Raw genomic sequence first — 14,453 nt, forward strand, 5'->3', positions numbered from 1 at the left:
CAGCCGTCCAGAAGCCGGCGACTGATCTGCCTCGCCTAGGAAGAGCGCAATGATGGTGCCAACTTGGGCCAGTGAAGCAACGTCCTCCACAACTAGACTAAAGACCAAAATGACAGCAACGTGTCTGTTCCCCTTCCCCAATTCCCCAGCACTGTTCTCATCCCCTCAAATCTCCCCCCCAAAAAATTAGGCTGACGGTAACCACTTTGAGCGCCTCTTATAATTAAAGAAGTCAAATGTAACTTGTATTCATCTTTGGTTATCAGTATATATTGAGTATTACAATTTTAATACAGCTTTTTCCTTTCTTAAAATGTGCATACACTTTTTTGGCACCCTCTGTATTTACTAAGCACCATCGTGACTAGGCAGACAAATCCCTGCTGAGATTCTAGTAGGGGAGATGAAATGTAACACAACCAAATAAAACAGGGCGGTGCCTGGGCACCCACACACCCGGCACACAGTAGGCTCGTGGGTGACTAACCTTCTTCTCTCTCCCACAGTGAGACTTGGGCCTGGCTCCCAAGTGCACCTATACATCCCCCGGGGCAACCTGACTATGGGGCTCCCCACTGTCTCCCGCCTGCATCAGGCCCTGCTCAGGCTGTCCCCGACAGAGTCGAGCTCGTGGGACGTGACGAGCTCGTGGGACGTGACGCGGCCGCTGCAGCGTCAGCTTGGCTTTGGAATCTCCCGGGAGCCGGTAATCCGCTTGCACCTGCCGGCACCCTCTGAGCGGTTGCTGGCCGCATTGCCTTCTGCACAGCTCCGGCTGGAGCTGCACTGGTGGCCACGCGCCGGAAGGGGGCGCCGCAGCCCACATGCACGCTCCCAGAACCGCTGCCCGCTCGGAGAGGGGCGCTGCTGCCGCTTGAAGAACCTGCGCGCGTCGCTCCAAGATTTGGGCTGGGCTGACTGGGTGATATCGCCGCGCGAGCTGGACTTGCGCATGTGCAGCGGCGCGTGCCCGAGCCAGTTCCGTTCGGCTAATATGCATGCGCAAATGCTGGCGCGCCTGCACAGCCTGAGGCCCGAGGCCGCGCCTGCGCCGTGTTGCGTGCCCTCCAGCTACGAGCCGGTAGTACTCATGCACCGGGACAGTCAGGGCCGCGTGTCACTCACGACGTACGACAACCTCGTGGCCAAGGACTGCCACTGCGTGTGAGCGGCCCTAGGCCTTCACTGATAGCACGCGTGCAGTGGAAGTGACCTCAATCCTTGCCTGCCGAATGGGCTTGTGGACCTGAAGTAACCTATTCTAACCACTGATGTCTACCCCCTCTCGTCCAACCCGCTGTATTTAAAGTTGGTATTATTATTAATTTATTGGGGTTTAGCAACCTGGGGACTGAAGGGCTGGTCTGACAGGGTGTACCTTTATTTAAACTCTGGTAATAAAAATGAAGCTGTTTGACCTGACTCCTGTGATGTCCAAACGGAGCTGGGCACCTTAGGAAGAGCCCGCCCCTTCGTGGTCTCAGTTCTCACTGGGAATCTGGTATAGGGGTGAATGGAAGGGTTCAGAGAATGGGCAACAGGGCGTTCTTGGAGATGACAGGGAATTGGATGGTGCTTCTGACACTAATGGGCCTCAAGGGCAGCCTGGGACATCCTTTTCTGTCTCCGTGTTTCTCTAGCTTCCTGTTTCTTTGGTTTTTAGCATCTCTCTTCATCTCTCAGTACTCCTGTTTCTGGACCAGTTAAGATATCTCAGTATATGAGAGCTAAAACAGACTCAGAGACCGATTCTAACACCCTGTTTTACAGATGGGGGAACTGAGGCCTGGAGAGTTAATGGTGGAGTCAGGACCTGGACTCGTGACTCCTGACACTTTGGCCATAGTTCTGCATCTGTATTAGGATGTTTAAAAGTGAGAAAAAGAGAAAGGGGATGGCATTCTGGGCGAAAGGAATAGCATGGACAAATGGCTTAGGGAAATGAAGCCATTTTCAACCCAGGAGGGAGGTGGGCTTTGTGGGGATGAGGCCCAGACCAGAAGGGCAGAGAGATGGGAGAAGGCACTGAGGTGGGCAGGGCTGGATCACGCAAGCCTCAAGTATCAATCTGAGGATCCAGGGGCAATGGGGTGCCATGGTGGTCGTGTGAGCAGGGGAGGGGCACAGTCTCAATACATGAGTTACAAAGATCCCTCAGGGGTTCGCATGGGCTGCCCTGAATCTCAATGCCAGGTGCCTGGGAAGGGGACCTGAGAGGGACAGAGCGGAGGGACTGGGGGTGGAGAGAAATCCAGGGGTCTGAGATCAGAGATCTATTCTTGAGAGCTCAGGAAGTCCCCACCGAAAGGAACCCTCTCCCTCTGAGCTAGCAAGTCTTGTCAGCCCCACAGTGTTTATTGAGCACCGTCTGCAGACCAACAGGAAGGTGACAACAGAGTTCACACCTTGAACCTCCTGTATCTGTGTTGGGGTCTCTCCTTTACCCCTTCCAGCAGCCCAGGGGGCTGAGGAACAGAGCAGAAGGCTGGGGAGGGGGCTGCAAGGATAGTCCTTCCCTGTTCCCATTCTTCAGACTGGGAGACTGAAGCCAGCGGAGATCTGGAATGCCCCGAATCACCTGGAAGGGGGCAGGCTGGAGTTGAGGCCATCACAGGCTCAGCACCCTGGGGACCACATACTCCTCTTCGTCCAGTGGGGCCTGGTCTGGGCACTGCAGGTTGCCGTAGACAGGCTGGGAGGCCTGCTGGGGACCCTCATAGTTCATGTAGAAGTCGCTGTCCTCTGAAGGGTGGTGAGTCCTGTGGGGATAGACAGACAGGTGGGGAGGAGTACTCGGGGTGGGCACATCAGCTTTGAGAGGCAAAGAAACTTCAGAATAGACAAATCCACTCCTACTATTGGTATTTACATATGAGGAAATTGAAGCACAGGGCAGGGTTCTCCCAGCCTCTAAGGAAAGCAAGTCTGGGGCAGTGAGTCAGGGAAGATTCTGTGGACTCAGCATTGTTATGCTGCGGTCCAAAGGCCTTGAGCCATTGTAGCATTTTTTTCTTCCTTAAAGTTGAGATGGTTGCCCATTTTTTTACATTAAAATATAGACTTCAGTTTCCTCTTGAAAAAGTGGAAGCTCTGGTCATACCATTCACATTGACACAAGTGGCTGGAGCCAGTGTCTGCTGCTTTAGATGGGAAATGTTTCACCACCATGGTCCCTGAAGCAGCAGACTTTGTGGCCTAAATATAAAAATAAGTCTCTGAGCCTCAGTTTCTGCATCCATAGAATTGGTCGAAGAGGAGGTTGCGTTTTAGCACTGTCTAGCTATGGTAGGCAAGACCCCCAGAGAACTTATCCTGCTTCCAGAACCTCCTAATCCCATCTTGGGTTCTCTTAGAACAAAGGCCATTTTAAGTGGTGTCTATCAGTCATTCACACTTTAGTATGATTTTCTTCAAAACCATATGGTTGTATGGGAATGGACAGGACTGGGAGTCAGAGTTTGTTTCCTGCCTCTGCTTCTGACTTACGTGTGACCTTGGGCAAGTCTTCCCCTTCCTCCCAGAGCTTACCTTTCTGTAAAATGTAGGGTGGGAATGACATATCCAATCCTAAATGTTTTTTGGAAGAGACTGGCCCTGAGCCCTTGGCAACAGCAAGGCAGAGGCGAGCATCAGAGCACAAGCTGTCTTAGCAAGTCTATTTCCTTCAGATTTCTACCATAGACCACTTCTGCTTTTAAGTCATATATATTTACATCTGCTTTGCATATTCTCTCATTTCTCATCAATAGGCTCCCATCGACCTCTTCAAATGTGGATCTCCCCACTCAAAACCAGTCAGGACCCTGTTCCCTCCCTGCTTGGATCCTCCCAGTCCCTCCAGCCTGAACTCTGATGTCTAGCTATCTCCAAACCTATTCACAGCAGATTCTCTGCTCTCTCCCACCTCCTGGCATTTGTTCCTACTGGTGCTTCCCCTTAAAATTCCCTCAACTCCTCACCCAACCAGGAAAAGTTGAACCCATCTATCTAAGCCCAGCCAGATCTAGAGGTGTTGGGGCTTTTGGGGAGAAGAGGGACACAGCTGGCTTTCTTTGCATCTCCCATGTGTCTAAGGGAGATGGGGGAGGGCTGCCCCTATTACACAGAGACGGAAATGGAGGTTCAGAGACTGCTCTGGGTCACAAGAGATCTGCGCCCAGGCTGTTGACCGCTACCACAGAGCCCCCACTCTGCCTGGAGCACCTGCCTCCTCTCTCCCCATTCTTGGTGGCCAGAAACTGGGTTTGTAGGTCATGAAGTGGGGGCTGCGATTATTCCCATTTTACAGGGAAGGAAACTGAGGCTCAGAGAGGGGAAACCACTTGCCCAAGATCACACAGCATGCAATAAGCAGAGCTGGGATTTGAACCCTGACTGTCTGGCTCTAGAGTCTTGCAGGCAAATGTGTGTGGGTCACTTACCCATGTTTGGTCCACTGATGCCCATCAGGTGGCTGGCCCATGAACATGTTCTCATAGTCAGGCGAGGGGCTTCTGGGCAGGGTGGCCACTGGCTGCTTAGGGTTGAGGCTCCGGCTACTGTACCTTGGCTGCCGGCCTGAGCCGGGCCTGGAACCATGCTGAGCACCACACGTTTTGCCCAGGCCCCGGCTATTGGGTGCCCAGCGTGCCCGAAGTCTCCAGGCCAGCAATGGGCCAGCAATGGCAAGCACAAGGAACAGGCTTCCACTGGCCGCCAGTGCCCCAATGGTCGCTGAGGAGAGGCCAGGGGGGCAACCGATCTCCAGGAAGGAAGAGAGGTTGTGCCAGGCACCAGTGCCTGTGTCCAGGCACTGCAGAGGCAGCTGGCCAGAGCAGTTGTCCCGCCGGACCTTATGCCAAGGGTCTAGGATACAGAGGCAATCAGCCCTCAGGTCAAGGTCGCAGCGTTCTGCCAGCTCTGAGTCCACAGAGTCCAGGGGGTTGTCTGTCACATTCAGGATCTGCAGCTTCTCCAGGCGAGAGAAGAAGAAAAACGGGAGCCTTTGAAGGCGGTTCCCAGAGAGGTCAAGGAGAAGCACGTTGCTGGCCTGCAGAAACCTGTTCCGGGGCAGGCTCAAACCTTGACCACTGAAGTTCAAGCATGTGTCCGTGAATTCCATCGTCCAGTTCACTTCCACTGAGGACACATTGCAGGATAATCCCTGGCTATTTAGATCCTGCAGCAGCAGTGGCAACAACAGCATCCATGCCAGGATGCCCCCCATTCAAGCAACCTAGGCAGAGACACCAGAATCCAAGCCCTGACCTCAGCCTGTGGTCACCCTCAGCCTCCCCACTTGAGTTTATTATTACTTTTTTTTTTTGTAGGTCAAAACAGCTCAGGCCACTTCTGATAGTAAACTGCCCCTCACTTGTTGTCCCCTCACTGTTTGGCTCTGGCCTCCAGCTCAGTCTCGCATCCGGAGAATGGGTACATACCATGTGCCCAGCGGGCTCCCAGGGTTCAGAGGAGACCTAACCCCAGCAGCCCCTTCCCCTCTTTCAGATGAGCCCCTTGGGCTTGGCTCAGTGCCCCAACATTTCGGGTGGTCTCATAAGCAAGTGAGGGGTTGCCCTTCAAACAGCCCCACCCCCAAACTGCCTGTGGCTGGGAGTCCTGGGCTGGAGTGGGTGGAGTGGGGGCTGTTGAAAGGGGGTCCCCCAGCTCAGGTTTGCTGCCCCTGCTCAGAACCCAGTTCTAACCTCTGTCCTAGCTTTGTGGTCTCACTGCCATGCCTTTACCAGGGAGGTGCTTGAAGGCTCAAGCGTGGAGGGGCTGCATGGTGGCTCACCTAGATGTGGGGCCACAGTGGCCAGCACCCTCTCAGATCCTCTGTGGTTCCTGGTGCTCCTCAGACTCTGTACGCAGTGATGCAGAGGAAGAGGAACTGGTGTTTGGTGGAGTGCAGAGCACAAGAATGAAGAAGACACAAAGTAGACCCGCCCTGTTGTAAGGCCTCCAGGCCCAGGAGTCTCACAAAAGGGGGAAGGGCGGCCCACTTCCCTCTTGCAGGAACCCAGTTAACCCCCATTAACCCCACTGACTGCTACCTCGTCAACTTCCTAATCTCAGCTCAGTTGAGTCCCAATCCATGCATTCATTTATTCATTCAACAAACATCACCCATGCTGGGCCCCCAAGAAGCCTCAGCCCTGGCCCAATACTAGAGGAACACCAAGTCTAGGGAGAGGACAGAGCTGGACATAGACACCCCCAGTTCCATGGAGTCAGGACAGGGCTAGAGGGAGGGGCATAGTCTTGGAAGGCTTCCTGGAGGAGAAGACATTAAAGTTGAGGCTTCAATGCATGGGTAGAAGTTTGCTGAAAATTCCTAGAATCTACCTGCCTTTGACTCTCCAAGCTTTTAGCCTCCCCTATAGACTCAGTGTTCTCGCTTATGTACAATGATGCCTCCATGCTGTGGGTGGTGAGGGGGGTTCCCTAGGGGAGGGGACATTGAGCATGGGTCCTAGAGGATGCGTTGCAATGGCAGGCAGAAATGAATACATTGCAGATTCCAGGCAGAAGGCACAACAGGAGCAAAGGCCCTGCAGCTTCGGAAAGCATGGATGCTGGGATCTGTGGTTAGGAGTGGAGTAGCTAGAGTGGAAATGCTAATAGGAGGAACTGGTGGCTTGGAGATGTTGGCGGGCAGCACAGGCCTCAAAGTCAGGCTGAGAGTGGGGCTTATTCCCAGGGCCAAGGCAGATGTGTGAGCAGGGGAGGGGCACTGTGTCAAGAGATTTATTTGGAGTGACCTGAGATCTGGAGGTGGGGAACTTGGGGAGGAGACCAGGGTCCCAGAGAGAGGGGGGGACCTGAGTCAGACCTGAGGGATAGCGACAAAAGTGAGATTGAGTAGGGAGTGGGCAGGGGTGGACTGGGAGAGGGTCTCAGCCTCACTGGGGTCCTGGCATCAGGCAGACTAAGATCAATTCCATTCTATTCCCTGCCTCAGTTTCCACATCTGTAAAATGGAATAAACGCCAACAGCCTTCTCCTAGACTTTGGGAGGCTGCAGTCCACTCCCTGGCCCCTTCCCTCTTTCCTCAGACTCTGCCCCTTTCCATCTCCAAGCTCAGAGGAGTCAATATGAAAGGTTTTGAACTGAGACTTTGCAGAAACTGCAAATTGTTCTTCAACACACCCAAAGATACTCCTAATAAGAAAATGCAAATCACAACAACTCTGAGATACCGTTTGTTTTCACCTATCGGATTGGCAAAAATTCAAAAGTATGATAACACCCTGTGCTGGCCGGGCTGTGGGGAAACAGGTAATCCACACATTGCTGGGGAAGCATTCCTGGTGCCACCCCCATGGAAGGCACCCTGGCACAGGCCAGCGGAACCATGAACACTTGTGCCTGCTGACCCAGTAATCCCACCCTGGCACTGTCCCAAATATCTGCATGTTTGCAAAATGACGGGGATGTGAACTGATGAAGGATAAACCCAACATGCTCCATCCACACAGTGGAATATTACTCAGCCATAAAAAGGAATGAAGCCGTGCTCGCTTCGGCAGCACATATATTAAAATTGGAACGATACAGAGAACATTAGCATGGCCCCTGCACAAGGATGACATGGAAATTCATGAAGCGTTCCATATTTTAAGAGATTAGGAAGTACAAATTGGTAGTGATGAAGTAGTCAAGGGATGTGAAACGCAGTATGGGGAATATAATCAATAATGTTGTAAAGACTATGTAGGGTGTCAGATGGGTGCTGGACTTATCGGGGGGCCACTTCATAGATTATAGAAATGCCTAACCACTTCACCGTACACCTGAAACTAATATAAAATTTAAAAAACCAAATAAGTCATGGGATATAATGTACAGCATAGGGAATGTAGTCAATAATATTGTGATAGCCTGGTACAGTGTCAGATGGTTGCTAGACTTATGGCGATCACTTCTTTAGGCATATAAATGTTGAATAACTATGGTGTACACCTGAAACTAATATATTATTGTATGTTAGGTATATTTTAATAAAAATATTTTTAAAAAGGAAGCACTGACATGCTACAACATGGATGAACCTGGAAAACATGCTGAGTAAAAGAAACCAGACACAAAAGGCCACATGTTGTATGATCCCATTTATATGAAATGTCCAGAATAGGCAAATCCACAGAGACAGCAAGCAGATTAGTAGTTGCCAGGGACTGGAGGAGGAGGAGTTGGGGAGTGACTGCTAATGGGGATAGGGTTTCCTTTTGGGGTAACGGAAATGTTCTGAAACTAGATTGAGGTGCTGGTTGTACAACATTGTGAATTTGTTAAATGCCACTAAATTGTTCACATTAAAATGGCTAAAATGGGGGCCGGTCGAGTGGCGCAGTTGGTAAGAGCACGAGCTCTGAACAACAGGGCTGCCAGTTTGATTCCCACGTGTGCCAGTGAGCTGCGCCCTCTATAGCTAAGATTGTGAACAACAGCTAGACCTGGAGCTGGGCTGCCATGAGTGGCCGGCGACAGCGTAGGCTGCCGTGAGCCGCAGTGAGTCGCCGTGAGTGGCCATCCAATGGCCGGTGAGCAACTGCCTCAGCCGGGAAGAGCACAATGATCATAATACTAACATGAGCCAGTGAAGCAACACTCTCCACAACTAGACTGAAGAACAAAAGGACAACAACTTGGCTGTTCCCCTTCCCCAATTCCCCAACATTGTTTTCCTTCACAAATTCCCCAATAAAACCTTTAAAAAAAAAGGCTAAAATGGTAAATTTTATGATAAGTGTATTTTGCATAATAAAAAAAAAGAAAGCAAAAGATGACTCGGCTATGAGATGATTCATTGCAGCAATGTTTGTTATATGAAAAAAAAATGGAAACAATCTAAGGGATTGGTTAGATCAATAACAATTCATGCATCCCAGGGGGTGCTACAGAGTTATGAAAACGAAATTATAGATCTCTATGAACCAATAAGGAAAGACTCATTCCTTCTTCCACAGACCTTTGTTAAGCTCCTACTGTGTGCCAGGCACTGGACTAGGAGCTGTGGATACGGTCATGAATAAAGTAGACAAAATCCCTGTTCCTGTGGGGTTCTTGTAGCTTCTCAGGGAAACAGTCAACAGGCAGGGTCCATCAGAAAAATTTGTAACAGGTGTTTGGGAGTGATGCAGAGAAACAAAGGCAAGAATCCAGCAGGCAAGTTCGTAACTTTTTAATGGGAAGATCAAAGGAGCCCTTATTGAGAAGAATAAAGGAGCTTATTAAGTCAGGAGGTGGGGGAAGGGCATCCAAAATATGGAACAGCCTCTGCAAAGGCCCTGGAGTGGAAGTTGGCCTGGGTGACAGCTGATGTCTCCAAGAGAAAACGTTAACTGAAAAAGCAAATCATCATCATCTTCTTCATCATCATCATCACCTTCTTCTAGACATCATTTGCCTAAAGCAACTTTGGACGAACCACAGAAAACAAATACCTATAGTAACCTCTTAGTGGGAAGTAGATGGGAGGGAGAACCACACCATGTACATTTTAATTGTTTGTTAAGAAATTTTATTGGGGAACAGTGTGTTTTTCCAGGGCCCATCAGCTCCAAGTCAAGTAGCTGTCTTCAATCTAGTTGTGGAGGGCGCAGCTCTGCAGCCCATGTGGGAATCGAACTGGCAACCTTGGTGTTATGAGCCTGCGCTCTAACCACCTGAGCTAACCAGCCGCCCCACATTTTAATATTTTTTATTTTAGGATTTTATCATTTCGTGTGAATGCAAATTGTAGTCAACACATTCAACTAAAACATTGAGATCAGCCAGCAAGGACACAGAAGACATTCAGCCTTTCAAAACAAGAGGGACGGAGGGGTGCCAGCTGGCCACGGTCCTCAGTACAGGTGGCCATCCCCCACACCCCACACCCTGGGAAGAGTTGGTTGTGTCCAGCGCTGAGGCCTCTTAGAATAGGAGGAAATGAAGAAATGAGGAAGCACCAAAGACGTGGGCTGTGGGGGCGGGGGGAGGGGAAAGAAAAGGGGAAGGGGAGATGCAGGTTGGGGGCCTGGGATAGTGGGTTCAGGGGGTGGGTCTGGAGGACCTGGAGGCTGGGGGTTTGGTACATCTGGGGGTTCTGGAATTTGGGAGGATTAGGACCTGGGACTTGGAGTTCTGCAAATTCCTGGCATCTGGGGGGGTCCTGGGGTCTGGAGCATGTTGGGGATTAAGGGTCTGGGGGACCTAGGGTCTGGGTCTCTTGCTGTAGCCTCAGCTGCCTCCCCTACGGAAGAGGGGATACTCTGGGCTCCACTGGACCCCACCCTGGCTGAGGGAAGCCAGGAGCTTCTAGAGGGCCCATCTTCACACTCCCTCTCCTGCCTGTCTGACACAGGCTGAGCAGGTCCCTCACCTGAGTCCTAGACAGGGCCAGCCTGTCAGCACAGAGAGCTCCAGAAACCCTCAGAGATCCACAGAGACCCCCAGAGATGACCAAAGACAGAGATACACAGGAAGTTCCCTGGGGCAGCCCAGCCACAGGGCCGCCAATGTGTGACCCCCTTAATTCAGCCACATTTTCCCAATACCCTCTGATTGCCCTGTACCCACCTTGTGCTGGGTGAAGTCTCAGTCTGGACCCTGCCCCCAGGAGCCTCAAGACTCTCTGGCCCAGCCCCCTTCCTGGCTTCCTGCCATCTCTGATAGCCATTCTCTTCTGATAGCCTTTGAAACCCTGCTCTCCCTTACGGTTTACCCCATGAGAGGGTGGGGTGCAGCCTAACCTAGCAGGAGAGGCCATTTAGGGGGCCTGGGGATCTTCAAGCATCTGAGGGGCTCTTGACCTAGCAGGTCAGGACAGGAGACAGGTGTGATAACCAAGGGCTGGGCTGGGGCAGCGAATCTGACTTGGAGCAATCCTGGAACTTGGGCAGACATAGGTGACTGCAGACAATCCATACATTCATTCAGCAAAGACGACTGAGATCTGCTTGGCCACTTCACTGCTGTGTGATCTGAGGACAGTACCTTAACCTCTCTGTGCCTCTCTTGGCTTCCTCTTCTTAAAATGATGACAGTAACAACCACCATGTAGGGTGACTGTGAAGGGCTCAGAGGCAGGCGTGAACATGAGCATGTGCCTGGCGCTGGGGACCTGTATGACCAATACACCAGCTGAGTGTCCCATGGAGGAGTAAATGATGTTTCACAGATGCACGAAAATCTAATTCAGAAGGTAAGCCTTGATTTTTAATGATGCAGAAAGACCTTATTTGAGGTTACATGGCTTCATTGGTTATAGTAAAATTTGGGAAGCCACTGAATACTTTTGGGAGGGGTTTTGGCAAACAAAATGTGACATTGAGGCGACTACGATCAGCAAGCATGTTCCACCTGCTAGATAGCACTTCGCTGCTCTGGCCACAGGAGGCCACACTGCTGGCCCACAGGGCTCTCCTGGGAGCAGCCCCGGACCACAGATAAAAGAATTGATTATAAACGTCCCAGCTCCTGGTCCCTCTAGTAGGGCATTTATGAGGCGCAGGCACTGTGTGGTCTCCCTGGGGGTCCCCTGGGAACCCAAGCCGCAGAGAGCTTGCTAGCCAGGTGCCCCCTGCAGGGTGCCTTCTCTCTTCTCACCTCAACCAAGGCTTCCTGGAATGACCTCCCAAATAATTATGCTCTTGAGTTGGGGTCATAGAGCTGCTTCTCGGGGACCCCAAATTAATATAGGTGGAGTGTTATAAGGGAATACCATATGATCTCGCTTATATGTGGAGTCTAAATAAACAAAATAAATGAATAAACGAAATAAAACAAAAACAGACCCATAGATATAGAGAAAAAGTTGATGCTTGCCAATGGGAGGGGGGTGGGAGGATGGGAATAAACAAATAATGATAATCATTTATCTCTTGATTTTTAAAAAAAGGAATGTGGCCGACCGAGTGACTCAGTTGGTTAAGATAGCAAGCTTTGAGCAACAGGGTCGCCGGTTGAATTCCCACATGGGCCAGTGAGCTGTGCCCCAGCTGAGCTGCCGCTGAGCTGCGAACAGGTGGAAGGATGGCTCAGCTGGCGAGACCACTTGCTCTTAACAAGGTTGCCTGTGGGACTCATGCATTCCACCCGCAACTAAGATTGAACACGGCACCTTGAGCTGAGCAGCTGCGAGCTGCCGATGGGTGGCTGGATGGCAACTGGACTTGAAGCTGAATTAGCTGCACCCTCCACAACTAAGATTGAAGGACAACAACTTGGCTGTTCCCCTTCCCCAATTCCCTAACACTGTTCCCCTTCCCCAACTCCCCAATAAAAATCGTAAAAAAAAAAGGAGTGCTATAAAGCAGTTAGAATTTAAAAAATATTTTGTTTATTATATATAATTAAGTATATAAGTAAATATATAAGTATATAATATATTAACATATAATGAAATATAAATAAATAAATAAGTTTATTGTAATATATAATTATATTTAATTATAAATAGCAGCAGCCAGGCACTGGCTATTTCATTATTACTAAGTGATGTAATCTTCATAATAGCCCCTTGAGATAGGAACTGTCATTACCTCATTGTACAGCCGGGGAACTGAAGCACGGGGTGTTTGAATAACTTGCCCAGGGCTCTACAGCCCTTGAGGGTCAGCTCTGAACCTGTGCGGTTCACTATTAGGCTCAGAGACAAGCTGCATTTGTCTGCATTTTCCTGGAAGGGTGTGCAGAGCCATTGCACGGCACACAGTGACTTTTCAGGGTGCTCATGGATGCACAGATGTGTACTTGACTTCATGGTAGCTATTGCCTGAGTGTGGGGACTAAGGAGTGTATTTAGCTTTATTTACTAAGTTTTATTTATTTTACTTTTGGTAAGATTTCATTTGTTCCACAAATATTTATTGAGCGCCTACTTGATGCAGCAAAACTCCTGCCCTTAGAAAGGTGACATTTTGGTGGAGAAGACGATGAATCATAAATCAGCAAATTTAAAGGTGGTTAGGAAATAATAGTGTTAATGAGAAAAAATTAAACTGAGTGTGTGGGGTATTCAGATAGACAGGCAGGGCAGTTGACAGTTTTAAGGGTTAGTCAAGGAAAGCCTCTCAAGGGAGGAAAAAAACAGACAAAAAAGGGAAAAAAATGCAGGTAAGAGTTCAAAATGGTAACAAGACTTTTTTGGGGTAGTGGGGGAACTGGGTGATTTTTTTGGGGGAGATTTTCTTCTCTTTTTTGCCATGAAATTATTTTATACATAAATATGTAAACCTATATTTGGAAGCTCACTTGGAGGCATAGTCAAGGTCAGTCAAGAGAAGTCGACTAGATTCCAAGCCTGAAACTTGGGATCTTAAGTGCTGCTCCAAAAAAGCGCCGGGGCGGAGCCTGCTGGGACCCTCAGGAGTTGGACCTGCGGTTCTCTTCTGTCCTCGTGTGGTCATGCTCGGGACTGCAGGCACGGGTGGCTTTGGCAGAGGCAGAAAATTGATTCTTCCCTCCTCTGACCCTCACACCCCATCCTGGCCACAGGAGGGTCATGACAGTCTTTGTAGCCCTCAGGCTGAGACCTCTGAGGACACTGGAGGCCTCAGGCCCCAGCACAGAGGGGACATTGATAATTTTTAGTTCATCAACAGGTACTTATTAATTGCCTACTGTGCCAAGCCTTGTTCTAAGCACTGCAGACACTGCACTGAAGAAAACATTCAAATTCCCTGCTGTCATGGAACTCATGGATTACAGAGAACATGGCAATCAACATTTAAAAACAAGATTTTCAGGAAAATCCAACAAGACAATGTGACCCAGGACATAGGAGGGCCTCTCTGAGGAGACATCACAGAAGCTGAAGCCTGAAGGAGGAAGAGAAGCCGGTCATGGGGAAGGGCTGAGGGAAGGGTGTCCCAGGCAAGAACAGCCTGTGCAAAGGCTCTGGGGTGGGAATGAGCTGGGTGCACGCAACAGAATCATAGACAAAAAATGCCCAGTTTCTGGTGCTTAGCAAGCATCCACTCCTCATTGTTGTTAAGCTGAGGAATCCCAAAAGAGGCGGAAAAGACTCCTCCTGTACAGCCCAGAGGGAGAGTGGGACCTTAGGATGCAATGGAAACGCTTTCCTCCACAAGAGAGAGGCTTGGGCTCTGGCAAGAGGAAGTGAGGAAGCGGTGTTGCCAGGGCGCCCCAAAGTGGGACCTGGTGCCTCCACTCTTTGCTATGTGTTCTGGGGCAAGTTGCTTTCCCGTTCTGACCTCTGTTTTTTTTAAAGATTTTTATTGGGAAATTGGGGGAAGGGGAACAGACAAGTTGCCGTCCTTTTGTTCTTCAGTCTAGTTGTGGAGGACGTTGCTTCACTGGCCCAAGTTGGCACCATCATTACGCTCTTCCCAGGTGAGGCAGATCGGTCGCCGGCTTCTGGACAGCCACTCTTGGCGGCTTGAGGGCCACTCACACTGGATGCTGGCTACACACGGTAGCCCATGGCAACCCACTGCAGCAGGGGCTGCAGCCTACACCGGTGCCG

The 14,453-nt window shown here is 50.3% G+C and overlaps 2 protein-coding genes across 3 annotated transcripts in view; one reads left to right on the forward strand and one right to left on the reverse strand.

Moving 5' to 3' along the window:
- The window catches only part of GDF15 (growth differentiation factor 15), an 8,309-nt gene extending 6,112 nt beyond the window's left edge, over nt 1-2,197 (forward strand). Inside the window, exon 2 of the mRNA XM_019641776.1 lies at nt 507-2,197. Coding sequence (XP_019497321.1) covers nt 507-1,168 — 662 coding nt within the window. The 3' untranslated portion in view covers nt 1,169-2,197. The remainder of the gene's footprint in view (nt 1-506) is intronic.
- A 133-nt stretch (nt 2,198-2,330) lies between these two features.
- Nucleotides 2,331-5,921, reverse strand: LRRC25 (leucine rich repeat containing 25). Of its 2 annotated transcripts, XM_019641778.1 has the most exons (3): nt 5,774-5,921; nt 4,422-5,215; nt 2,331-2,759 (listed from the first exon to the last, which is right to left on the reverse strand). In XM_019641778.1, the coding sequence occupies exons 2-3, from the start codon at nt 5,204-5,206 to the stop codon at nt 2,609-2,611; spliced, it is 936 nt and encodes a 311-aa protein (XP_019497323.1). In that variant the 5' UTR covers nt 5,207-5,215; nt 5,774-5,921; the 3' UTR covers nt 2,331-2,608. The 2 variants fall into 2 exon arrangements, with proteins under 2 accessions (XP_019497323.1, XP_019497322.1); XM_019641777.1 differs by having other exon boundaries at nt 4,422-5,921.
- Between the last annotated feature and the right edge of the window lie 8,532 nt (nt 5,922-14,453).

This window comes from Hipposideros armiger, unplaced genomic scaffold, assembly GCF_001890085.2.
Source record: "Hipposideros armiger isolate ML-2016 unplaced genomic scaffold, ASM189008v1 scaffold_64, whole genome shotgun sequence".
NCBI classification, from domain to species: Eukaryota; Metazoa; Chordata; class Mammalia; order Chiroptera; family Hipposideridae; genus Hipposideros; species Hipposideros armiger.

Coding starts and splice junctions, on each gene's coding strand:
- LRRC25 (XM_019641778.1), bottom strand. CDS start 5,206: ATGGGGGGCATCCTGGCATGGATGCTGTTGTTGCCACTGCTGCTGCAG. Junction 2,760..4,421: donor CATCAGTGGACCAAACATGG/GTAAGTGACCCA, acceptor CTATCCCCACAG/GACTCACCACCCTTCAGAGG.